We start from the raw sequence: 26,809 nt of genomic DNA on the forward strand, positions 1-26,809 counted from the left end.
TACATTATGTATAAGCGTCACCGCAGGAATGATCTACACCGTAACTACTCATGTACTTTTCCTTTTGCCCTTTGTCATTTTTTTAAAGTAACACCCAAAGATAAGATGCTCGGATTCATTTTCTTTAAAAGACAAATTAAAATACCTTAATAATGATCTGTGAGGTAATGAAGGCGTCTTTATAATAATCTATGCTTATCATTGCACAACGTTGTTAGATCATCATTATTAACATGTAGGTTGATGTGTAACTTTGGAGTTGTCATTATAGTCCCAATAGTCCAGGCTTCAATTGTATTCCTCCACCATGTGTTGGCAGAGAGCCTTGACAGCTTCGTAAGTCTCCACTCCGGTCGGGAGGATTTGATTCTCGGGGAGGAGGAAGCCGTACTGGCCTTTGTCCCTCAGCTCCACCACGTACGAGTACTTGGCACCCAGACCTTGAAAGCCCCAGTCTACGCTGCAACCCGACGCCGCATCTGTGGGAGGAAAACCGCGGCAGAGAATGAGTAAGGGTATAGCAAATCTATGGAGAGTGGTCGTATTTTGTGCGTGTTGTGAGTTTCGAAGCAAGAATTTGTTTAAAATAAAAACACTGTGACTTTCTTTCTTTTTTCATATATAAGCTGAGATCGGGACTCAAGGATTGTCGCTATAAGACAATGAACATGCAAAGATAATCCGGAACACTATGTTAAACACGGACACTTAACTCAGTCCCTAGGAGATTCTAAAATTCTCATACACCGTGTACAACAGGTCTGATGGGCATAGGATTGAATGCCTCATATTAGGGAGTTTTCGCAAGCCACGACGCGGCCGAGATTTGAGCGTGCCGTATGCAAAATTTACTTCTAAGCATGATCACATCCGAGAAACGTCCCGTCCAGGGGAAAACGATTACGTTACTCGGCAAAAATAGTGTTCGGTCCGTATGCTGGGCAGGAGTGAGCCAGCCAGCCAGCCAGCCAATCAGCGATCTTGTCCCCACGCATCCGTCCTGTACCGGAAAGCGAAACTGCCCTGTTACACTTTGCCGGATAGGCCCACCGTACAAAAACGAGCGATATTTTGCTCATCCGTTATTCAAATCGTCAATCCGGTGGACAAAGTGCAACGTTTCCTTTTTAGAGGAGCGTACGTGCACGGGATAGGGGCCGCAGGACAAAACGCCCACAGGACAAAACGCACGGGGAACAAATAGGTGACGCATGAGACGTACATCGAACGTCAGAGATCCATTGGCGTGACGGCTATCGAGCTATACATTTATTACATCATCTTGGAGCGTCCACAACTTGACCAGTTCTGCATGTTCTGTTTCTACTACTTGTACACTTCACTTCACATCTCATATCATCTCCCATCAATAAGCCAAGGGATCAAAGGCAAAGACTTAGTCTCTTTCTCAATATGTTGGCTACTTGTTGCTAGACCTTTGACACCACTTTCTTCATTTTGGTCCTAAATATCACTGACATGCAGATTTACCCAAAAGTTTCTGACTTTACTCAAAATCACTTTCATTCATGCCCAATGTTACTTTACATATCTAACCTTCTCTATTTTTGTTTCTGATTATTTTTTTTTCAGATGTTCTGCATAATGATTAACAGCCGGAAGAACGTTGATTTTCTCAAGTGAAGGCACATAATTAATCTTCATTGAACTCATCCATTGTATTTGAAGATCCTGAAGTCATAAAACACTATTTTGACTGCATTCAGAATATGTCAGCAATACATTTTTAAAATTTCGACATCGACTCAAGGTGTGAATCAGTCTCTATTTTCTCTCAAACAATTTCTGTATGTGATACATCAAATTAAATGCATCACAGTCACATGACACTAATGAATATGACTCATTTAGATTTTCTAATGCTATTCGAACCTTAACGTCATGGGTTTTGATTTTGATGGCTTCTACTCATTGTCTCATTTTCAACTCATAACTTTTAACCTGTGAATATCCAACAGTTTATCTCAGTCGATGCCCAGCCATATCAAATACACTTCATTGCCCCATGATAGCGAATCTGATTGAGGCTGCCCTTTTTGCTGGTAAAACCTACAACTAGTGGATCAATTATGCATGCTTTCATAAATGTTGTTCAGATTTCTGCATTTCCTCAGTATTTACAACAATCTTACAACAGCCATGATAGTAAACTGACTGAAAATCTTGCTTTTCCGAAAGACTCGTTGTCCTGTCACAGAGGAGTGAGAAGTCCCCCCCCCCCCCCCCGAAGATAATAGTCTTTCCGACTTTGAAACATATGCAATATGCTTTTGGAGGGCCATGTTGGCATTTTGCAGCAACGGACTTTACAGGAGGCCTAGCGGATCGAAACGCGAGGAAAACGACAAAGTACAGAAATGATAAAGGAGAAAACGTCCAACTATGGGACAAGGGTCGGATCGCGTTTTGGTGAGGAAAAACTTTGTGCATACACAAAGTTTTCTGGCCGCTCTGACGAACATCACCGGAAGACAAATGGCCATCCAAAGGATAAAGAGGACATGATTGTAACGCATTTTAACGGATATCAACGGATGCTAAAAATCGACCTTCGGTTCCCATGCGTTTGCCTTATCCGGCAAAGTGTGACAGGGGCAATACGGCCCGCTCATACTGCCCAAAAGTCGCGTAAGCGCAGGAATCACGCAAGAAATTTGATTGTGCGTGCTTGTCCGTCGAGAATTTTCGCTGATTTACGCGATGAAAATCACCGATGAACTGCGCAAGAACGAACGGAAAGACCACGCAAAAATCACTAACAAACCAAGCACTTTCAGCGCATAGGCACGCAAAGGCCCAAAATGGGGCGAATTCGTGCTTGCGCGCGACGACTGAAGTCCACGGAAAACCACGCATAATCTGCGCATTATCATTTATGAACTGCGTATGAATCGCTCATGATTCGCGCATGAACGCGATAGCGGCAAAATTTTCGTGAATGATCACTGATATTCCACGCATATTTCGCGCATTGTTCTCGTAAGAACTATATACGCAAACTACGCAAAAATTACGTAAAACAGCGCAATACTGCGTAAACTTTTACGCGAAGCCGAGTTTTGAGCTGCTCAAAACCTGGAATCGTGTAAAGCGCCGATCCGGCGAACATCGGCGGACAATAATTACGAAGGTTCCACGTCAGACAAACTCATGTGCAAATCGTGCATGTACGCGTAAGGGTCGAATTTCTCACGTGATTCATGCGTTTACGCGACTTTTGGGCAGTGTGACCGGGCCTTTAGATATGGGGACGGGAGTCCGAGTACGGGGACTGTCTGACAGCTGATTGCTTCCGCGTATTCTCGGTTTTCCCGTCGTGTTGCGAAAACTTCCTATGGTACAGGCCGGTTCTTCAAGTTAACAGCTGCCTGTTTGTGATGACCACGTTGGATACTCTGCTTAAAATATCATATGCATTGTAAGATTCTAATTGGAAATACTATCATAATCAGAGTTTTGTTTGGTTGAATTCCCAAAGGCACTAAAAATCATTCCGTTCCGTTTTCTTTTTGACGCTGTCAGGAGCTTATACACTTACACAGAGTCCTGGCTGATGGTCCATACGTGTACGTGGTCCCGTAGACACTCTGCAAGGCGTTCACGGCTTTAGCGGAAGCTGCGTCCTTCAAGGGAGAAACAGTGGTAGGAAATAAAGTACGTTGGGTGTTGCAGCTCATAAGTTAGTAGGTACGAGGTTGTTAAAGGGGAAATCCAGTCCAAATATGAGTTAGTCTAATAAGAAAGAGTAAAATACTACGAGTTCAACGGTACGAATTTGATCGAAATCAGATGAAAAATAAGGATTATGACATTTTGAAGTTTTGCTATTTTGGGGGAAACAGTTCTTGAACAGACAATATGAACATGTAAATGGCAAAGTGAGCATGTCATTCCTTCACAACTTATCATATAGTTTGCACATAAATTTTGAAATTTCCTGTGTTTCATTCAAACTCAATTATACCCGATGGTCAAATCCTCATAAACTTATATCTAACTGATCACTGTTCTGAAGATACAGTGTATTTCAACCAGGAATAACGTCATGATTCACACTTCTATGACAGAAACATTATATTTTTTTCATTTTTTTTTACACGATCAATGCAAAGTTGACATGGTTATTTCACTCATTTGCATATTCATACCCACTGTACAAAAGCTGTTTTGGAGAAATTATCAAAACTTTTTCATTCGATTTCAGTCAAATCTTTACCATTGAACTCGTAAAATTTTACTTTTTTATCAGACTAATTTTTATTTGGACTGGTGGAAGGATAACATTGATTGGTATGGAAATAGATTACAAATATATATATATATATATATATTTATATATATATAGTTATATATACATAGTTATATATATATAGTTATATATACATAGTTATATATATATAGTTATATATACATATATATATATATATACATATATATATATTAAGTATATAGGATGATTGTTGGAGGATTGTTAGAAAATGAATAATTTGGCGATTGCAGCTGATTGACAATTATTGCCTATACATCGACGTAAATAAGCACTGAATTGATAATTGTTTTAGTAGTAGCCATGATAAAAAAAAAAATATCATTGGCGTACATACTCGAGCAGGATTCGAACCTACGACCTCCTGATCATTGGACAGGCGTCATCTTCTCTAGACCACCGAGCTTTCGCCCGACAGCAAGTGTTGGTTCCAATCCTTATAAGGCAGCGGGTACTGCGTAAATTACTTGGATGTAGGGCAATAATTGTCAATCAGTTGCAATGAAAACATCTCGACGGAAGAATTTCATGAATTTGAATAATTTGGCGATTGTTGACTGGTGATTAGGGAGATCGTCAGTATAATATTGTGTAAAGACAAGGGGCATATGGGAACATGATTGCAGAATTGTTGATGTAAAAAGGAAGGAAATGACTGCAGGTATATAGGTGAATGATGGCAGAATAGTAGTTGATAAGATAATCAAAGTAAGGACATGAAAACGTCAGTGGAGATATAGGGCAGGGATGGCCGAATTGTCAGGTTAAGTTATTTGGTCGGGGAATTATCGGCATTGCGCGTTGAAATTGCTTATTGACAGGGTAATAGGACTTTTCAATTATGAAGTCAGGGGAATTAAGGTATCAGCGACACTAATGGACAAAGACATTCTTGAACAAAAGGAAATAATACACATATAGCCGCTTGTCAAACAGGAATAGGTTAACCTGATCGTTTGATTTACCGTCTCATCAAATTTTGGTGCTATGTCCAGACAATTATCTAGAAGTTGCCTCGTCAAAGAGCGTGTATAAGCTGAATCATTTCACATTCTTATTAACATTGGTATAATATTTAGGTTAGGTCTTGGATCATGAACAGTTCATTAAACTACGAAGTGTGTTGGCCCCAGATGGCCTCGATGGGGAATACGAGGATAATGAAACGATAATGATGGGAATAAAAAAAGTAAACTTGCTTGACGATCACACTTATACTCATAACACTGATCACGATATCATACACACAATATGAAATATAAATATTAATGACAGCAGTTTGTCTGCCGTCGATTTTCTGAAGTAAACTTGTTTTCGTTTTCCAATACAAAATGTATTGACTGCTATCCTCATCACTACAATTACCATCGTGTATGCCAAAATTTATGCTAGCCTTGTTTTCCATTCCCATCATCTTAAACAATTAAGATGAAAATGATGAACGGTAAAGTTATTCATCGTCCATCTTAATGCTTTATACCCCGACCCCGCCAACCCCGACCCTGCCCATCCCTCCCCATCACCCCAACTGCCATCACTCACGTGATCGTCCTTCTCCTGTGGGAGAATGGCTGATGCTGAGTACGACCATGGGGCCAACCAGAGCTGCGAATAGCTGTGGAAGTCGATGAAGCTGACGTACTCCTGGTTGGAATCGAGTAGCCACTGAGTAGTTTCGGCGACCTCGGGCTCGGAGGCTTGATTAGGCCCACGATACGTGCTGGCGCACTTACTAGTGCTGGCGCCTTGGCCTGTAATATTAAGCGCATAAAATTTTTGCTAAGTTTGTGAGGGTGTTGGTGTGTGTATATAATGTGTGCGTGTGTTTGGTTGTTGTTCTTGTTTTTAAAGGGGTGAATACGTGTGAATTTGTGTAAGTCGGAGTGTGTATGTTGCGTTGCGTATCGTGTCATAGGTTCGTACGCAAAACCATCGTCAGACGATCATGAATGGCATCCGCAACATGTATTCCAATATTTGTTAATATGAATGCTCATACAAGTTTGTTCCTTCGAATACTCTTTAAAAGATACCCCCCAAAAGCCAAAACAAAACAAAAACAGAAACAAAAACAAAGAAACAAACTTCGTCTCGATAACTGAAATTGCTCCGTGTGCGATCACACAAGTGCGGTGAGCTGGCTCAGTCGGTAGCGCGTCTACCTTCAACCCATGCGACCCGGGTTCGATACCCGAGTCTCACTGAGCAATGTTGTGTGTAATCATACCGCCCCATCTAGCAAGAGGCAAAACACTCTGTCCCTCGGATAGGACATAAAATGGAGGTCCTGTGAGAAAGAGTCACAACTCATGCATGTAAAAAAATCCCGCTTCATTCATTCATCGCAAAGAGCAGCGCGTTAAACCCGGTGAAATGGTCCCGCCTCACAGCCAACTGGACCCCATGGAAGACCAGCTTAGTGTACCTGAATATGGGCTATCCAGCCATCTTCTCAGATGGAAAATGAACAAACAAACAATGTGTGATCACTCGAATTTGGTATATGCAAAAGAATTGAATTAGCTCTGAATTTTGAATATGAGCCTTCAATCGAATAATATTCTGATGTGGGCTACATAACGTATTCTAAGAAATCCGTAGAAAATCAGGGTTAGGTTATTGTATTGTACAACATTTCTCTTTCAAAGTCGCGATTATAACAAAGCCCTGATAATTACGATCGTTATCTACTTGGGAAAATTCGATTGTGTCATCGGAAAAGTTGAAGATCGCTTAATTGTAGTCGTCATTTAACTTCAGTCACGATAAGCCAGTAACAACTTTGGAATGAAAAGAATTTTCATGGGCTTCAATGCTGGTGATTTAAGAAAACACACACGTTATACATGCAACTTATACATACGTATAATGGCAAGCCGAGTTTTTCGATTTATTGAACATTTGGCTTGCCATATACGCCCGCATTCACAAATCGAGTTCCTATTTATGAAAAATGTGTTGTTGTGAGAGCCACCAAACTGTTCTGCGTAGACCCGGTCATGATACCGAGGAAGAAATAACAGCACAATCCACACGGGAAAGAATATGAACAAACGTGAGGGATCAGTGGCGTATCTAGGGGGGGGGGGGGGGCAAGGGGGGCACGTGCCCCGGGCGCCACATTTTGGGGGCGCCGAAAACGAAAAAAAAAGGAAAAAAAGAAAAAAAACGAAGAAGAAAAAGAAAAGAAGGAGGGAAAAAAAGAAGAAGAAGAAGAAGAAAAAAAAAAAAAAAAACTCGCCCGGACCGGAAAGGAGGGAGAACGGGGTTGGGGGGGGGGGGGGGGGGGGGAGAAAACCAAATCAAACAAGATGAAAACAAAAAATGACAATGTTTATTATGTTCACACAGGAATTCCATGTTTTGTAAGCTGAAATTTTGGCTCGCTCGTTGCGCTCGCTCGCCAAAATTCATATAAAGAGAAAAAAGAAGATAAGAACAAAACGTGATGATGACGCGGACAAAATGACAATGTATATTGTGTTCACACATGCCATCGTTAGAAGGCAAAATGTTACACGGAGCAGCGGCTGCAATTTTATTTCTTTCGTTCTGAAGCGATCGCCTATTGGATCAAACGAGGGCGCCAAAGGTGTCGAACATACGGGGGGGGGGCGCAAAAAACCAAATCAAACAAGATAAGAACAAAACGCGGAAATATACAAATTTCGGCTCACTCGCGCGTACTAATTTAGAGTTTTTGTTTTTTTCAAGTCCTCAGTTTGTTGGTATAAATCGTTATCTATAAGGCCGTCACCATTAATTTTCTTGATTAGAATTGTAAGATTTAATAAGCAAAAAATGACAAGAATTCCATGTTTTGTAAGCTGAAATACAAAAATTTTCGGCTCGCTCGCTGCGCTCGCTCGCCAAAATTTATCACAAAAAAAAACTAAGAACAAAACGTGATGATGACGCGGAAATATACAAAAATTTTCGGCTCGCTCGCTGCGCTCGCTCGCCAAAATCTATCTAAATTTATTACATTTAAATCACCCTCATCTATAAGGCCGTCACTATATCTTTATTAGAATTGTAAGATTTAATAAGCAAAAAATGACAACAATTCCATGTTTTGTAAGCTGAAATACAGAAATTTTCGGCTCGCTCGCTGCGTTCGCTCGCTAAAATTTCTCCAAAAAAAGAAGAGATAAGAACAAAACGTGATGATGGCGCGGAAATATACAAATTTCAGCTCACACGGGCGTACTAATTTGGAGTATTTTTTTCAAGTCCTCAGTTTGTTGGTATAAATCGTTATCTATAAGGCCGTCACCATTAATTTTCTTGATTAGAATTGTAAGATTTAATAAGCAAAAAACGACAAGAATTCCATGTTTTGTAAGCTGAAATACAAAAATTTTCGGCTCGCTCGCTGCGCTCGCTCGCCAAAATTTATCACACAAAAAAGATAAGAACAAAACGTGATGATGGCGCGGAAATATACAAATTTCAGCTCACACGCGCGTACTAATTTGGAGTATTTTTTTCAAGTCCTCAGTTTGTTGGTATAAATCGTTATCTATAAGGCCGTCACCATTCATTTTCTTGATTAGAATTGTAAGATTTAATAAGCAAAAACGACAAGAATTCCATGTTTTGTAAGCTGAAATACAAAAATTTTCGGCTCGCTCGCTGCGCTCGCTCGCCAAAATTTATCACACAAAAAAAGATAAGAACAAAACGTGATGATGACGCGGAAATATACAAAAATTTTCGGCTCGCTCGCTGCGCTCGCTCGCCAAAATTTATCTAAATTTATTACATTTAAATCACCCTCAAAAGACCCCTTTTAAGTGCTTGAAAAAGCATATCATGTAGACTTTTTCAAAGTCCCTACCGGGATAGGCTTGGGGTTGAACACTTTTTCAGAAATTAGGGGCGCAATTTTCGCGCTTGCCCCGGGCGCCGTTTTCCCTAGATACGCCACTGTGAGGGATAGACAGGAAAATAGATAGATAGACAGCCACAGACGGATAAGTGAATGCATAGACAAATATATGGCACGCTATTTGCCCAATAATTCCGAAAAACTGTGTTTATCGATAAACAATGTTTATCGATAAAGACTGTTTATCGATAAACCCTGTTTATCGGCGATAAACAATGTTTTTCGCTCGATAAACTAAGTTTTTCGCCCGATAGACATAGTTTTTCTAGAAAAACTCTGTTTATCAATCGATAAACATATTTTTTCGCGAAAAACTATGTTTGTCGGGCGAAAAACATTGTTTATCGGCCGATAAACAGTCTTTTTCCGAAAAACTGTTTATCGAGTGATAAACAGAGTTTTTCTGGAAAAACTATGTTTATCGGGCGAAAAACTTAGTTTATCGATCGAAAAACATTGTTTATCGCCGATAAACAGTGTTTATCGGCGATATACATAGTTTTTATGAATTATTGGGCAAATGGCGTGCCATATACGTACACGCACAGTAACATACGAGGTTGTTGTTTTGTTTTTTATCGTTCCATATTCCACATTTCAACAAAAACATAAAACATAAACATCACAATACAAAAGCATGGATGAATTGTCAAGAACAGCTTATAAGACAATAAAACATGCATTGTGAAATATGAGGAATCTACATAGAAGCATTGCTTATAGGATGTAGATTCCCAGATGTGGATGTGAGATTATTTCTTACTTGGTATATGTAATTAAAGGAATGACAATTTGTGAATTGGAGAAATGTAGACGCCGAAAAGTAAAAAGAACAAGAAAAAGCAAAGAAAACAATGTCCGCGGCACAAGACTTCTTGAGAGTTGCGTGATCACCCGAGCGAGGTACAAGTCAGATGCAGTGTAGGGCCTACAATAGCAGAGATACCAAATGTGTACAAAGAAAGTTCAGGAGATAATACAGAAATCACGAGCGAGGCACATGACGTATTGTTACATAATCGATAATGTCAGTAATGTGAAGTATGAACAGAGAATGTCGAGGATTGAAGAATAGCTATAGATATGAATTCAGAAAATATAGTTTAAGTTTATGCTTAAATTTTTTTCAATTTCAATTTCAATTTATTTTCATACTTCTCAATGAAGGAATGTACATCAAATATAATAAAAACATAGTGAATCATAATATCCGGCTTGGATGTACAGTAAATTAATGTAAGAATATAAAACATATAGTGGTCAATCATCGTACGTTTGGTTCTATGTATAACGCTAAAGAAATATGACGGAACCTACTTAAAAGCGAGCTTGTTAAGCGTAGGTCCCAAATTCTGAACAGAGTGTAAAGATGAGGAGCACGGATGCAACGTAGGACCAAAATAAAGAGAAACAAAAATGAAAGGCAAAAATACCTGGTGCACTAACAGAATCTTCTCAATACATTAATAGTGATATACAGACAAATGAATAAAGAGACTGAAATTGGATTAAGTCAACTTAAAGCCAAAACATAGTTCTGGTACGCCTGCAAAAGTTGTCAAATTTCGCTCCCTAATGGGAACGTATGCCTAGGAAATGTGCGGAATAACGCTGTAATAACAAGATATCCGATGGGTAACGACGAAAATGCGAAATATTAACCAAAAAGGTTCAGTCTCAGAACTTACCCGGACGGGGTCAGGCTAAACTCGAACTCGGGGATAACTTGGCCTCGCTTTGACGGCGGGCTGAGTTGTATTTTTGTTGTCCCTCTGGATTGTACAGTGTTGTACTATGGGAGCGGCCTGTATAAACTACATTGTAGCGCTTCGCTTTCTGGCTACTCGCAGTAATGGTCCGAGTTGTTACAACGCGCGCATCAAAAACCTCTTTGATGGCGCGCATGCAAAATTAGTGTGCGCCTATCAAGCACCTCTGAAAACAATCAAAGACGCTTGATAAACAGCAACAAAAACTTCAAAGACCGCGCGTCTCAGCAACTGAGGTGATGTGCGTATAGGCTTGAGGACCGCGTGCTGTCCATTCTTTTTTGTACAGGATTAGCACGCACTTTCCTGTCTGTTCAGTGAGGCCTCGTTTGGTATTATACAGTAGAATATATATGGCGATCACGAACTGCGTGTAAATTGTCTGAAATAGGGTCGAGTTTTCCCTGAGACCGAGGTAGTCTTGAGCCTTCTGGAATAAAAGTCGGTCTTCCGACTTTTATTATTTTTATCAAAACACTCCAAAACGACTCATCATTCCGGCAAACCGCGTCAGCCAGGTAAGTTTCTTTGTAGACTCTTTCGATGTATTGCAAGCAAATATGAAATGGCGCCAGACGGGTTCTCACAGAGCGGGTTGATAGATAGAGTTGCGACACTGGGGTACAAAGGTCACGTTAAAATAGTTCCCCCTGGTCGTCGATGACGACGAATTATTTGTACAGGGTTTTCACCAAAGACGCTTAACTAATAAGACACGAAAGTGCGCGCTAATCCTGTACAAAACAAATGGACAGCGCGCGGTCCTCAAGCGTATTACGCACATCACCTGAGACCACAGTACCTAACTTCAAAGATAGCGCGTCTCAGGTGATGTGCGTCTTTGCCTGAGACGCGCTGTCTTTGAAGTTGTTGTTGTTTATCAAGCGTCTTTAGGGAGTGTACCCTGAACTCTAGGTTTAGATCGATCAATCAATCAATCATAGTTTTATTTCCAATCAACGAAAATCAAAAACATAGTACAATGTATACATGTCATTAAATGATATTGTTCAAACGCTTGCAAAAGATTCATGTAATATACGAGACAAATTATAGAACAACATATATGTACAATAATAAAGAGGAACACTGTACAAATACTACGTGGGCGAGCGGAAAATAAATTCGATCATGGAAAATAGTGATCCACTAAAGAGCAAAGCTTGTCGGACGTGGATCGCTAGATAAATAATGAGTGAATGATATACTATTCTATAACAATATACATGTAGTTATTTTGAGATACATGTAGTTATTTTGAGATCATGCTGTTGCCAAATTTTTACCTCCACGAAATAATCCTTATTACTTTAAAATCTCGTTCTTCAAAATAATCCCCTGAATCGACAAAAAGCTACGACTATAATTTTTGATTCTTTTTAAGATAATAAAAATACCCCTGCCTTTGGAAATGAACGATGTTTCTAGGTGTACTGATATTGTACTTAGCTCTCTTTTGTATCGTCATGTAGGGTAGCCATTTTGTATCCATTTTTATAGCGCGCCTTCGTATCTTCTTATCTCTACTATCTTTGGTTTTCACATAGGCGTGCAGTACCATACAGACCCAGCGGCAATGTGAGATACCAATTGCTTGCGACGGGAGTGTGACTTGTTGAGCAAAATGTCCTGTTTTTACGGCAATCATGTAAACTTAATTAAGTAGAGGAAGGAGTACTTGCCTGTCGAAGTCAAGGAAACGGATGCAAACAACCGGAAAGGATGAAGTATTTTCAGAGTTGTTTTAACGCTCCTGGATGATGTTGATGGGCGAACGTCAAAATATAAGGACGGAAATATCATGTAGTCCCACTCCTTTACAATTGTTGTTGTAATTCAAAATCCCGGGCTGTGGGTCTTTATTGTTGTTCTGACGACCAGGGGAAATTATTTTGCACTCTCGCGCAAAACCAATGCGCCGAGCGCCTAACTCTACTTTGTGAGAGCCACGGAGCAAAATAACAATAAGTGCATTGTTTGCGTCATAATAGGGTATGCGGTTTTTTTAAGGTCTTATCGACATCAACGACCAGGGGGAACTATTTTGAGGGATTGACCAATCAGCGCGAACTTCCGGTGTCGCAACTCTATCTATCAACCCGCTCTGGGTTCTCAAACCCTTACCAGAACTTTGTTTTCACTTTAAGATGTAGCTGACAATTACAACAAATTTGATTGTAATTACCGCGCAATGCGGCACCGTCTCACTGACGCTCGGACTATCACCTGACCTAGGTCAAAAGATAGTCCACAGTGTAACACACTCTTATTTCGCACGTACTCAAAACTAAAAGTAATCACTCGCTACTGGTGTGTGGACTGAAGAGATCAGCGAAGCAAAAATAACTATCACCATATTAATAGTGTAACGATTTTTTTTTACCCACTGAGAAAAAAAAATCGTTACACTATTAATATGGTGATGTGATGGGAAAAACTACGCTTTATCACGTGATCAGCCCTTGACCAATCCTGTAGCAAGATTCTTAGTATGTGGAATATAGATCTTTATATACCTCATTTCTAGAATCCTCTCATCTGATTGGTTAAAAGGGGGAGTCATGAAAATAGCTGTGCCCTATTTTTGAGTTACTGTGACCGGGGCGCGCCGGGGCCCGGGCACAGTTAGTAAATAGGTTTGGAGACAGTCGCGACCCCGTACACATAGATCGCTCATATATACGCACCAATGATACGACCGCCGTGCATTCGATCAGCGTGCTGTAAAAGAGACTAGCGGACTGGTTTGAAGACGGAGACAGTCGGGATCGAAACCCGTACATACCGCTGTACACATATAGATGATCACTCATGTACGTACCGATACGACCGCCGTGCTGTCGATCAGCATTGATTACGAGTACTGTAAAAGAGACTAAAATATATATTTTCGGTATATAAAACAAATAATGACTGCTTGATATTCGGGGCACAGTTAAAATTATGTAGGCCCTCGGTGATGTGGAAGCCATAACCATGCCCTCAGCTTAGCTTCGGGCATGGTTACGGTTTTCACATCACCTTGAGCCCATGATTTTAACTGTGCCCCTCATAGCAATCATTATTTGTATAATGTATGGCACGCCAATTGCCCAAGAATTCCGAAAAAATATGTTTATCGATAAACACTGTTTATCGACAATAAACAATGTTGTTTTTTTTCCAGAAAAAAAAAACTCTGTTTATCACTCGATAAACATAGTTTTTCAGAAAAACAATGTTTATCGGCCGATAAACAAAGTTTTTCGAGCGATAAACATAGTTTTTCCGAAAAACTATATTTATCACTCAATAAACATAGTTTTTCGCGATAAACTATGTTTATCGCTGATCAACAATGTTTTTCGCCCGAATAACATATTTTATCGCGAAAAACTATGTTTATCGAGTGATAAACATAGTTTTTCGGAATTAGTAGGCAGATGGCGTGCGATATATATATATATATATATATATATATTTATATTGATCGCTCGATAGACTATATGTTTCTTTGGGCGAAAAACTTAGTTTATCGATCAAAAAACATTGTTTATCGCCGATAAACATAGTTTTTCGGAATTACTAGGCAGATGGCGTGCGATATACGCAGTCTTGTTGCCTTATTGGAGTTTTGCTTCGCCGTGTTTCAGAATGTTCAGCGTTTTTAGCAACAACATGATTGGTAACAAAACGTAGCCTGAGCCGGATTTCTATACCTACCTGGGCGACTCCCCGTCTCTAGCTAGACATAATTAACGTTCGATCTGCAGTTTTATTTTGTTTTCAATATTTAGTCTAAATAGCTGTAATGTTCGCCAACTCCCCCCCCCCCCCCGTTCTTGTTACCGTAAGTTAAAATGGTTTCAGATGTGGAATGAAATGGGAATATAGATGTGGAACATAAAGCAAATAGTCAACTTTTGGTTTCTGGCAATGAGACAAACTTTCACTTCCTCGGCAATCTGAATGTGTACGCTATCTTTCCTCAGCTGCGCTTCGGAAAGATAGCTACATCCAGGTAGCCTCGGGAGTGATTGTTGTCCAATCACCCTCAACAATGTTGATTATCAATAGATAGATAGATAGATAGATAGATAGATAGATGGGCCTAGATGACAGAATGGAAAGAGAAAGAGAATAAAAAAAGGAGAGAAAGAGAGGGAGAAAAAGAGGAGTATGAATGAATTTGCATATGAAGACATTTTTTGCAGACATACCTCCCCACTGGTAGGGGTAGTTCCTGTTGGGGTCGACACCACGGCAGGCACTGCCGGAGTTGACTGAGCGAGTCTTCCTCCACATACGGTCCTGCAGAAGAGACAGAGTGAGAGAGCGTAACGACACCACTGAGGAAACACTCTATAAACAAAGTGCGGATAACAGAACAGCTCATACCGATAAACATCAGTGACATCTTGTGTTTCAGACTGAATTTTGTTTGAGTTTGAGTTTAGGTTTGGGTTTGGATTTGGATTTGAGTTTGAGTTTGAGTTTGAGTTTTAAATATGGAATTGGGTTTAAGTTAAAGTTAAAGTTTAAGGTTAGAATTTTGAGATTCGAGTTTAGAGTTTAGATTATTAGATTTAAGACTTTAGATCTTAGATCTTAGGTTTTTTATTTTCTATTTTAGAGTTTAAGGTTTAGAGTTTAGAGTTTCAAAGCTTTGAATTTTTAAGGTTTGAGTTTGAGTTAAAGCCCATTTTGAGTTTAGGTCCATTTTAGCCTTTGGGTTGTTGTTTTTTTAAGACCACAGTATGTATAGATTAATGTTCAGGCCGTAACTAGGAGGGAGAGAGAATGGGTGTACGGGGAGCACAACCACCACCGACCCCGCAAGCAGTGTCCACTTTAAAGAGATATTGTAAGTACAAATGAAATTTCAAACCGTTTCAATTTTTCGAAAGATAATCTCTTACCCTCTGGCATATCTGGTATAAAACATTTGTCTCCCACTATGCAGTTATGATGAGATAATTATGTCATGACAAACATGCATAGCAGTTTGAGAGCGCTTCCTTGCCAAACAAGTTTCCATGTAATTTATGATAATGACATGCAGATGTCATAACTAGGAGATGGCACAGCTTGTATGCATCGACCGAGGTAGCTATCAATGCCAAATTGCACATGAAAGATATTAATGGAAAGATCATTTTTTTTTTTGAAAATTAATACGTTCTGATTTATAAATGCCAGAGCGGGTCTGAATTTAACTTTACAACAAACCCTTTGGTATAATATGCTTGGAGTTTAAAGGTGAATGTACTGATGAATCTGTGGCAATAAAGAGGAATATGGGTTTCCATTGTCTATTTAGGTTCATCAAAGCACCAATAATTGCACGTTCTATCCACAACGTACTCTTTCCACCGCCGAGCCAGGTTCTGCTACACAGCAGTTCCGCGGTACGCCCTGGTGCCGATTCATGTTCAACTACGTATACAGCTGAGCCTAATGAGGCTGACTCTTCAAGAATGTACCAGTTTCAGAGGAGCACATGTAAACAAAAAAAAAGTATGTATAGACCGATTGTATCCGTCTCTTCTCGTTGGGCTTCTTATCTATAACGTTGGAATTGTAGATGTAACATGGTCTGGGATCAGCCCAGAGTAGAGACACAGTGATTGTTCATCTCGTAACCATCACTTTGTTATGCAATACTATTGATCTGCGCTCGCTTGTAAAATTTTCAGCTAAAAACGCCCTAAAAGAGGCAAGCTCTATTGGAACATTGACCGATGTATTCCTTAAGAATGTTTGGGTTACCAATTTTGTGAATTAACCCCCATCACCCTGAAAGTGTTTTTCTTGAACAAGTCTTGGATGCAGCTGCCTTCCATAGAACATAGCGCCGTTGAATTCAAGTGCTCTGTGCGTCCGGACACGGCATCGAGCTATATAGTAGCTGGCGCTGTGTTTTGGGAAGGCAGCCGAGAGACCGGTGCAAGAAACACAACTTTTATTTTTCGGATTAATTCATAAAATCGGTAAGCCAATCATCAATTAGGAATAGATTATAGGCTAAGATGTTCCACTGAAACACCCTTTTATGGCGTAGGGGCGTTTTGAGGTGAAAATAACTGGCCGGTGCGGATCAGTATATATGGGGTCATCAACAATTTTATAGCAAAGTGATATGAGAGGATTTGTCTCTACTCTGGGCTGGCCATGTTACATCTACAATTCCAAAATTATATTAGAAAATGGGAACATACTGTAGAATCGGAACATTTCACACTTAACCTTCATTAATTTGCCCCCCCCAAAAAAAAAATAAAAATGATATAACTTCTTATATAATGGAAAACGAATACTAGAGGATATAAGAGATTATTTTTCGAAAAATTGAAACAGATTGAAATTTCATTTTACCTACAATCCCTCTTTGACAAGATTGATTTCAGCTTTAAAGATATTCCTTCCCCCATATTCTATTGTGGTGGTATGGGGGGGGGGGGGTCATTCTTAGACTCGAATATAGACTTCATATAACTTGATCAGCAGTACAGAAAAATCATGCAACTGAGTGAATTTTGAGTGGTTTGGGTTTTTGCAACCTGTGGATAGAAAATCATCGCCTTATCTTACTTCTTTTTTATTTAAGATTTTGAATATATTCGACCCAAATTGTTCACTAGAAAGAATAATTTCAAATCTCAATATCATTAAAAAAACAAGACTGATGGGATGGACACTTTCATATAATTCAATCAGTAAATCCGAGAATTAGAAAGTCACGAAGTAATCAAAGAATTTAGTTTATGGTTGTTGTTTTGTGTGGGCATCTTAAAAAAAATACAAACGTATCGTATTACTTTGGATGGATTTTTTATCATATTCCGCAAAAGGTGTGCACCGGATCGTTGAAGTTCAATAAAAAAAGGGCAAAAGCTCATTCGGTTATATGTGTTTGTGTGTATGTGTGTGTTTTTCTTTTTTTTTGGGGGGGGGGGTAAGCGAACACAAAGCTTATTTACTCCTATGAAACTGAAACTGAAATTGAAATTGTCACTGTATGCAACTGTAAGATATACTTACACAACCGTTGGTAAAAAATAATATCAGATTTATAGTAAAGCGACAGTATGAGCTGTAGTTCTAGTCGGAGACGATGGTCAGTTAAAATCATTTCGTGAACTCACGTCGGTCATGGTGTAAACGTATCCATCGGGGTTGGCCAAGGGGACGATAACGAAGTCGAAGGTATCCAAGATCTCCGTCGCATCAGAGTCAGTTCCGTAATTTTCGAGGAGCTGCAAAAATGAAAAGTTATCACACTTTGTCAGTTGTCATGTAGAAACTAGGCCCTTATACCCTTGTTTGCCGCAGTGTGACGGTGTTTGTTCCGTTATCGGTTATACTCTGAAGGCTTGTGCACATAAAAGAATCGAATTAGTGGTAGTCAACTGCATTTCAATCGTTGGTTTTGTTTTCGCTGCTTCTACATTTTGTATATCCAAGAGAGGGGAAAATTCGTCATTTACGAGAGCATAAAATACCATCGTCTTTGTATTATCATCATTATTGTTATTATTATTATTATTATTATTATTATTATTATCATCATCATCATCATTATTACTATCATTATTTGAAGAGTTTGTTTGCAAAAACCGATAAGTCCATATTTGCCAAATGGAGATATTTGCGATTAAAGGTCAAGTAATATAAAGAGAATAATAAGAAAATTTTTGCTTCTTTTGACCATAACTTCAAAAATATACCTTTATATGTAGTGACCAATATATCATTTAAAAGGTATTATTTTGTACTTTATGACAGAGATCGTACTTCAAAATCTTCAAAAATGGACTTATCGGTTTTTGCAAACAAACCCTTCATTTATTCGGCTTTCAATCACAAATATCACAGTGCATTTTTCTAAATCAGAACATACACTGGAGTGGTAAGGGTGCACCAGGGTGGGCAGGCCGGGTCTGGAAAGAGCCAACTAAATGACTTGGGTATATAATGGTTATCGAGTCTATGTGCATGTGTATAACAGTGTATGTGGTTTTGGAAAACAATGACACAAACTTTGTGTCATGTAATGTGATTTTCTGCTTGTATTTTGTGCTGAAATGTCAAATAAATATATAAATGATAATTATCATCATCATCATCACCATCAGAATTCACGACGATCTCATGCAGTATATATCGAAGCAATCTGAAACTCCTTGCAAACAAAGCGAACGTGATGATGATCGAAGCACTGATTTCAGTAGCCGTCTTCTGTAGTGTGGACATCAATAAGTATTTCCAGAAAGACTGTTATACCTCTACTATTTGAATTTGCAACAGTTGATTGCCTGCAGCTACAGCTACAACTACCAATACTAGTTTTACAACTTTAGCTATTCCAATTACCATGCACTTTGACAATATTGCTGCTGATGGCGATTACCGCTACTATACACTCTTAAAATATTGGGTAAATTTAGTTGGGTAATTTTTGGTTTTAAAAAAAATATATATAATTCTGGGCAATTATTGCCCGATTGAACTTTTAGGTGATTAAACCAACATTGGGCAATTATTTTCACTTAAATATAGGACGAATATTTACCAACAGAATTGGTAATGGACAGTTGGGTACTTTTTGCACCGCTGTTGTGTATAAAGTGACGCATTCCCTTTGCGTGTTGGGTAATTTTTGTTGGCCAACTGATACTTGGGTAGAAATTCGCCTTATATAATTTACCAACACTATTTTGCACATTAAGCCTGGGTATTTCTTACCAGTACTTGGGTAATTTTGTTACGTTTCTTTCTAAGTTGGTAAATTTTCATGGACAAATTAAAATATCTGTGCTTGTACGCTTTTATGTGTGAAGGTATGTGACGGTGTGTGTGTTTGTGGTATAGGCCTACGTAAGTACTATGGAAGGATGGCCGAACCTTACGATTTTGTAGGAATTTTGTAAGAATTACTACAGGGTGTTCTCCGTTTTAGGAGTGGGACGGGGGGACAACACACTAACACACACACACACACACACACACACACACGCGGTATTCTCTCTCTCTCTCTCTCTGTCTCTCTGTCTCTCTGTCTCTCTCTCTCTATATATATATATATATATATATATATCATAAGGAAGAGCTACATTGTGGACGTATTTTGACATAGATATCTTACGCTTCCCTTTATTCCGTCAACACCGGAGGGGTTAAAAAAAAATCTGTCTGTGGGAGCAAACTACAGGATACCCCTACAATATTGCTAGTTTGTGTTTTTTGTGTTTGTGTGTGTGTGTGTGTGTGTGTGTGTGTGTGTGTGTGTGTTTGTGTGTGTACGTGCGTGTGTGTGTCGATTTGTGTACAAATAGTTAGATGATACAATTTGAAACCTATATACCTGACTGGACTTGCTTACCACTTCATTCCAGATTAAAACCCAGCAACTAAAACATTGAAATTTTGATACCAGTTGATACCAGTTGTTTTCTGTTGGTTTCTACTGTTTTGTTTTTGTTTTTTTGCTCATGAATATTCATAAGCTATTCAAATTCTCTTCGTGAAAAAGATCAAACATTGTTGAATTCAATGTTTCTTTATAGTGATTTCAATAAACTCCGAAATGTCTGAAGTGTACTAGACATTTATTGAATATTATTGCTGTGATATTCACAATTTCAACTTGTACCTTTGATGAGATATTTTTATATTTTTATAATAAAAGTGTAATCTACATGGTAACCATGTCTTAAAGCATTACAACTAAATGGCCCTATATACGTATGTGAATGGAATATCCCTGGTACTAACTAGATCTAGGATGTAGGCTAAGCCTAGATATACTTGGGGGTAAAGGCTTTACGACTAGCTGTAGGATTATGATATAGGTAAGATATGAACACTGTCTTGACATACACATGTTCTGGTAAACACCCATACATCAAATAATTCAACAGAAATTTCTTTGATTCAACAGAAATTTCTTTGATTAACCAAAATTCAAATCACTAAACAGTTGGACAAATGGAAGTTGGGCATTATCTAACTGAGTACAATTGGTTGGGAAAAACTCAAAATATAACCAACGGTTGGGAAGTTGCAAAATTGGGTAAAGTCTGTTTGGTCAACAGCTGATGGGCAATTTAATTTGCCCAACCACATAGCACACTCATTACCCAACATCAGTTGGGCAGATTTTAACCAATAGTTGTGTGGACAGTATGTTGTCCAGTGTTGATTAAAAGTTTTGACCCAATTTTAAGAGTATATGGTGATGATTATCAAGATGATATTTTGATGATAACAAAAATCATATTATAATATCGGTTGCTAATGATCGTGACTGAAGGACATTGAAAGTTTGACACCTTGTTCAACATTCAACTGGGCAGGTATTGAACTCGGAATCTTCCGTTGCTGGACCCATTCACGATGGTTCATCTGCCACAGCAGCACGACATAGATAGCTCCCATATAGGATACAGGAAATCTGTACTTACCTTATTGGTGATGTACATGACAGTGGCTGGTGTGATCCATTCACGGGCGTGGAGACCGCCCTGCCAGTACACGGCCTTCCTCGTTCCGAAGCCACCAGTGCGAATCTATTGATGAGGAGTGGTATACGTATTGTAAGTGGATAAAGAATATAAATACGGATCTGTATGATCTGAAGCTCCCCCGCCCTTATTTTTCATCCTCTTTTCAGAGAGACTTGATTGTTCTTGGAATATCAGATTCAATTTTGACAGTAACTTGCATCACAAAGAAAGGATAACTACTGGAATAATGGAATATTCTGAATGTCTTGTATTTAATTTGAGTTGGCATGAACTTTTCACTTCTTAGACACCGAAACGCGGGGACATAAGTCCTAAATTCATGTTCATGAAGAGTTTTTTTTTTTTTTTTGGTTATTATATAACAAAATGACGAAAATGTTTATAATTTGCGTTCATAATTTTATTTTCTCTAGAGTCTCCTCCTTTTCTTTCCCTTACACCTCCTCCCGTATCGCTATGTTTATGCACTAAATCCACTGACTTTGTCCTCAGGACACTTTTCATCTACAACATTTTTTTTTTCTTTTGGCATGTACTAGAAATTAATTTGGCACTTAATGTCGTATATTGTAACCCCAACAATTCAGAGAAAGCTTGGGACGCCAACCAAGAATTCTAGCGCGTCACAAAACCATAAATGACTATGCTATTCATTTATTCATTCCATTCTTTTTATCATTCGGAGGAAAGGTCACAACTATGAAATACATACATTTACAATATACGAGTTTATGAAAGCAATCTAATTTTCACCGTTGCAAAAGGACAAACGAACTTGCTCAATCATGAATCATGCGCAAAATTACGCCTGACTTATGAGGCCTACGTAGGAATAAAGAGAGTGAAACTAAATGTTAAGTTGTGAGTAAACACTGTAAAATCGCATGTGCGCATGATTTTTGGAGTTACGCATGAGTCAGAGTCTCGTTTTTGAAACAATTATTAACCCCTGAATGATTAGTATAATATAGGTAATGAACGTAGTCTGTATTATAGACTCACTCTGAGGGCATTGATTTGTCGTCCCTCTGAAGATTCGGCTATTTGAAATCGTTCAACAAGCGAGCTGTACTGAGTTGCAATATCAGCCGTCCACTGCTGGATCTGTTGGTATGAAGGAGAAAACATGCTTCTTAATAATAATGATAATAGCGCTTTTTTCATCGTTCGCCTCTCAGCTCACTCTTGTGTATTTGGCTCCTCATAAGGCTTATACCCCACAACGAAAAAGAAAATGGCATTTTAACACAGAGAGTCACTGCCACCAAATATCAAAGACAGAGGCTGATCTTACCATGCATAGTGCAGAAGTGCCAGTAATCTATGAAATCCTTGTTCTTCCAGGCATAAAACATAATTTATTTTGCCCTAAAGGTTGACGATGATCAATTGCCAACCACAACCACACACACAAACACACACACACACACCCAACACACTCATACACCCCAGCATAGGCTAACATGCACACCCAGACAGGTTAATATTAAGAATTACCTAACACGTCAGATCTGCATTACCCGATTTGAGTTGACTTTCTACGGTGTAACAAAGTACCCCATGTGCTGTAACAACTTACCCCAACATCGGGGAAAGTTGTTACAAAATTTTGTGTTTATTGATTACGCAATATCTTGTTTATATTATCTGGACTTCCAAAGTTTGTACTGTTTTTAATTAAAGGGAGAAATAAGGTATCCTCACAGCAAAAATGAAGCCGATTCCTCTATTCGTTTTTTGTACAGACCTAAAAATGTGAAAATTGTAACAACTAGACCCGGTCTCCCCTACAAGCTGATGGTTTGAATGTTCATAAGACTGCAGAGAATGACTGCCATGAATAATGAAAGACAGAGCCTGATCTTACTACATCTTGAAGCAGAAGTGCAAGTCATCATTTATGAAATCTTTGTTCGTTTATTCATAAAACAGATATTGCCTTAAATTTCTATCAAAATCTGAGCTGAAAAATACTGAAAAACTAAAGTGTAAAGAAATACTTGACTGTTGAATCGAATTATATGAGATCATTTTGCAGTGTGATAGAAAGTCAGTCTTTCAGTCCAGAATAACTCACGTTCTGAGATTTATTTTTCCTTGCTAACCACTCGATCGAGTGTATGCTATATATTCGTTTGTTATGAGCAATATCTCTGTATCACTGGTTTTTATCTTAAAGATTATGTTTACAATCGGGATCACTTGCTGACCTTCATTTCAAATTGTAAATAATAACATCGAAAACAAGCCACGAAATCGTTTGATTTCATCCCCAAACAAAATTCGAACAACCAAAGACTTACCTCATCGTACGTGTGGTATACGCTGTAATCGAAGTCGGCAGCCGCGTCGATTGATCGAGAAGGCGTGGTCTCGTCGATTAAGGCTTGGACGTCATTGATCATGATAGAGAACTCGAGTCCGACAGACTCCAGAAGTCCCTTAAACTCGTCCAAGAATTGCGGTGGAACCATGATGTCAGTGGAGCGCTGAGTGGTGGTGGAGGGGTACGTCCAGAAGTTGACCTGCATATAAAATAGCCGTAATCAAAGCATGTTATTATGATTTCTTAATTTGTTCTTTCTGTTTGATTTGGAAATGTAAACGTTACACAGATACAGCATTAATCTCAAGTGAGATAGTACTCTGCATGAACAGGGACCAACTCCAGCATTTAGGAGTTGTTTGAAATTGCAGTGATTGCAGTTAGAGAGTATACCACAACAACTTAAGTTGCCAGGATTGATTTCGCTTTAAACCTCCTTATTGGCTGTTGCCAGAGTAACCGTAACTGCTGCAGTGTACAACAATGATCGCAGACCACTTCGTGAATGGCCCTCGGCCTCGTCCAGGCCTATCAATCAACAAGCTCATCTAATCTATTTTCATGTTTGCAATATTGTCGAGTAATCTTTTGTGGAATTCAAAGAACATTATGAAATTCAAGCAGTGGCGGATCCGGGGGGGGGGGGGGGAGAGCAGGGGGCGCACGTCCCCTTTATTTATCATTAAAAACAAAAGAAATAAAAAAGGAAAAAAATGAACTGAAATCCGGAAGTGGCACCGGAAATATTAGCTGCCCCCCCCCCCCTTTACAGAATTCCTGGATCCACTCCTGAATTCAAGTGACAGCATGACATTAGCATACAAACAGTTCAAGTTGGCGAGTTTGAAATGATAACATGTATACAGAGGATTAGAATGGGATACAGCCAGGCCAGTTCTAGTTTTGTATGATTCATTCTGGAGTTCACATGTATGCATTTTGTTACTGTGGTTGGAGGATGAACACAAGAAAATGTCCGTTCATGAGAGCTCACCTTTCCTTCTAGTTCGGATTCCAGGGAAGAAAGGAATTTCAGCTGGGATTCGTCACGGGGATGGATGGAAAGAGTTTTGTATCTGTTCCGATACATCGGGAAAACAATAGATAGCCAACATGTTAGTGGGTTTTTTTTGTGGCGGGAGAGGTCTTGTCATACTATAGGGTTGTAAGGGATATGGTTAGGGTATATAGGGTATAGGTGTAGCTGATGTATATACAGGGAGTAAGGGGTGTTGTTGTGTTTAGGGTTATCTTACATTATTTGGGGCAGAGACCGGACACGCAGCAATCGGAGTGCCATATTGCACATTATTACAACCGTAATCAGCTCAACAAACAGTCTTCAGACTGTTCTAAGACAAGATCTGCTGAAAGTTCAGATCCTTTTGCTCCAACAAACAGACTTGATAACAAAGATCAAGTGAAATATTTTAGTCATTTAGTAGGAGGGCTAAGGATGCCTTGGAGTCATCCATTTTGTATGGGAGAGGAAAGTCTTCTCACAAGCAAGCACGTGAGAAGGATTTTTTTTCCCAAAGAGGAGGACACGGTGTCGGACGTCTATATGACCAGAAATCCACATAGCAGCAACAAATATAGGATGTACTACATCAGGTCTCCATTCCACACAAGGGAAACCCTTGAGAGACCACTGAGAGACCAAAAATTTGTAAGATCTCTCAGCAGTCTCCAAGATCATTTGGAAATAGCTTCTATATGTAAAATGTCTTAAAAGAAAGAAAAAAAACTTTACAGATCATGAAAAGAATAAGAAGTGATTTTCCATTAATCAATTATTCAATCAGAGATCTTTGTGGGACATTGAAGATTACCGAACCTTTACAGAGAGACCTATAAGACTATTGATAGATTAATGAAAAAAAAATCCTCGACATACTTCCACAGATAATCGAGAGATCAATCAAGATCCCTAGGAAACTAATCTTTCATTTATTTATTTATTCATTCATTCATTCATTCATTCATTCATTCATTTATGTTTTTATTTCGATGATATCCCTCAATGATCTTTTATTGATCGTATCCAAAAATGTGCAATTCTTGAGAGACTGTCTACAGATAATTTGATGAAAGACACACTAAGAACCTTGTGCACTCCTTGAGAGTTCGCTGAAAGACTCCCTAAAGACCACAGAAAGAAGATTTTCATGAAAAACTGCCTAAAGACTATACTTTGAGACTTGTTTCATTTTGTAGACAATGGAGACGACGAAATTCATCGATAGATCAATTAGCAGGCATTAAAGACCTCGGAGATCATTACACAGTCATGTATAAAAATTTTAGTGAATGATCATAAAGAGATTTGTCAATTTTTGCGGTCTTTTAGAGGTCTTGCCCAATGAGGAATGGGATGTAATTAGTGACCATTGGTGACGCCAAATGCGTTGACCATCTATTAGTATACTAGCAACAATGAAACGAGCCACAGAGGATGACTCCTTTTCGCCATGTTTAGGTATGCTGCCTATAGGCCTTACATTCGAGGGGGTTCGAGTAAAAAAGTATGTTGGTACACAATACTGTCATCACATGTTGAAGTCAGCATTATGCTCTCCCTATAAAGGAGTAGAAGAAAATTCTGTTGGACGTTCAGATTGATTTTAATTGATTGCAATAAAATTGCAATAAAAAAATCCTTTCAAACAGGACGGAAGGTATATAAGAACTTTGGAAAAATGAAAATTCGCATAGTGTTCTGATCAGACAGTGAAATCGATCACAATCACACACAAAACTTAAGGAAATTACACGAGGCAACGACATTATCACCTGAGACATTTCATACTCGATGACTGATGAATTAATATTCATATTATTTTATCATTGCCGAATTATTTCAGTACTAATATTTGATATGAATGGTTCAACGCCCTGTAGTAAGTAATGTAATCATCACAAAAAAAGAGGAAATTAAGCGATTGCTATTTTGTGCATAATACGCCAAATTAGAGTTCTTTGACTCAGTGATATCACGCGTATTCATCCCCTATTCAAATTCCATTCTTT

The 26,809-nt window shown here is 38.9% G+C and overlaps 1 protein-coding gene across 1 annotated transcript; it reads right to left on the reverse strand.

The window, feature by feature from the left end:
* LOC139712151 (carboxypeptidase B-like) lies at positions 1–25,949 on the reverse strand. Its single transcript, XM_071623988.1, has 10 exons — positions 25,895–25,949; positions 24,774–24,859; positions 23,757–23,978; positions 22,456–22,557; positions 21,391–21,495; positions 18,073–18,183; positions 15,148–15,238; positions 5,831–6,039; positions 3,560–3,644; positions 1–479 (listed from the first exon to the last, which is right to left on the reverse strand). The coding sequence occupies exons 1-10, from the start codon at positions 25,947–25,949 to the stop codon at positions 289–291; spliced, it is 1,257 nt and encodes a 418-aa protein (XP_071480089.1). The 3' UTR covers positions 1–288.
* Between the last annotated feature and the right edge of the window lie 860 nt (positions 25,950–26,809).

Source organism: Diadema antillarum, unplaced genomic scaffold, assembly GCF_040938485.1.
Source record: "Diadema antillarum isolate AM-2024a unplaced genomic scaffold, OU_Dant_1.0 scf00000040, whole genome shotgun sequence".
NCBI classification, from domain to species: Eukaryota; Metazoa; Echinodermata; class Echinoidea; order Diadematoida; family Diadematidae; genus Diadema; species Diadema antillarum.

Bases quoted from the DNA above. Each gene is read 5' to 3' on its own strand.
- LOC139712151 (XM_071623988.1), bottom strand. From the start codon at position 25,949: ATGAAAATCTTCTTTCTGTGGTCTTTAGGGAGTCTTTCAGCGAACTCT. The intron at 6,040-15,147 runs GTATGTCTGCAA...TTAATATTACAG, and splicing joins CTACCCCTACCAGTGGGGAG to GCCAAGGCGCCAGCACTAGT. The intron at 3,645-5,830 runs GTGAGTGATGGC...TCTCCCTTGAAG, and splicing joins CACAGGAGAAGGACGATCAC to GACGCAGCTTCCGCTAAAGC.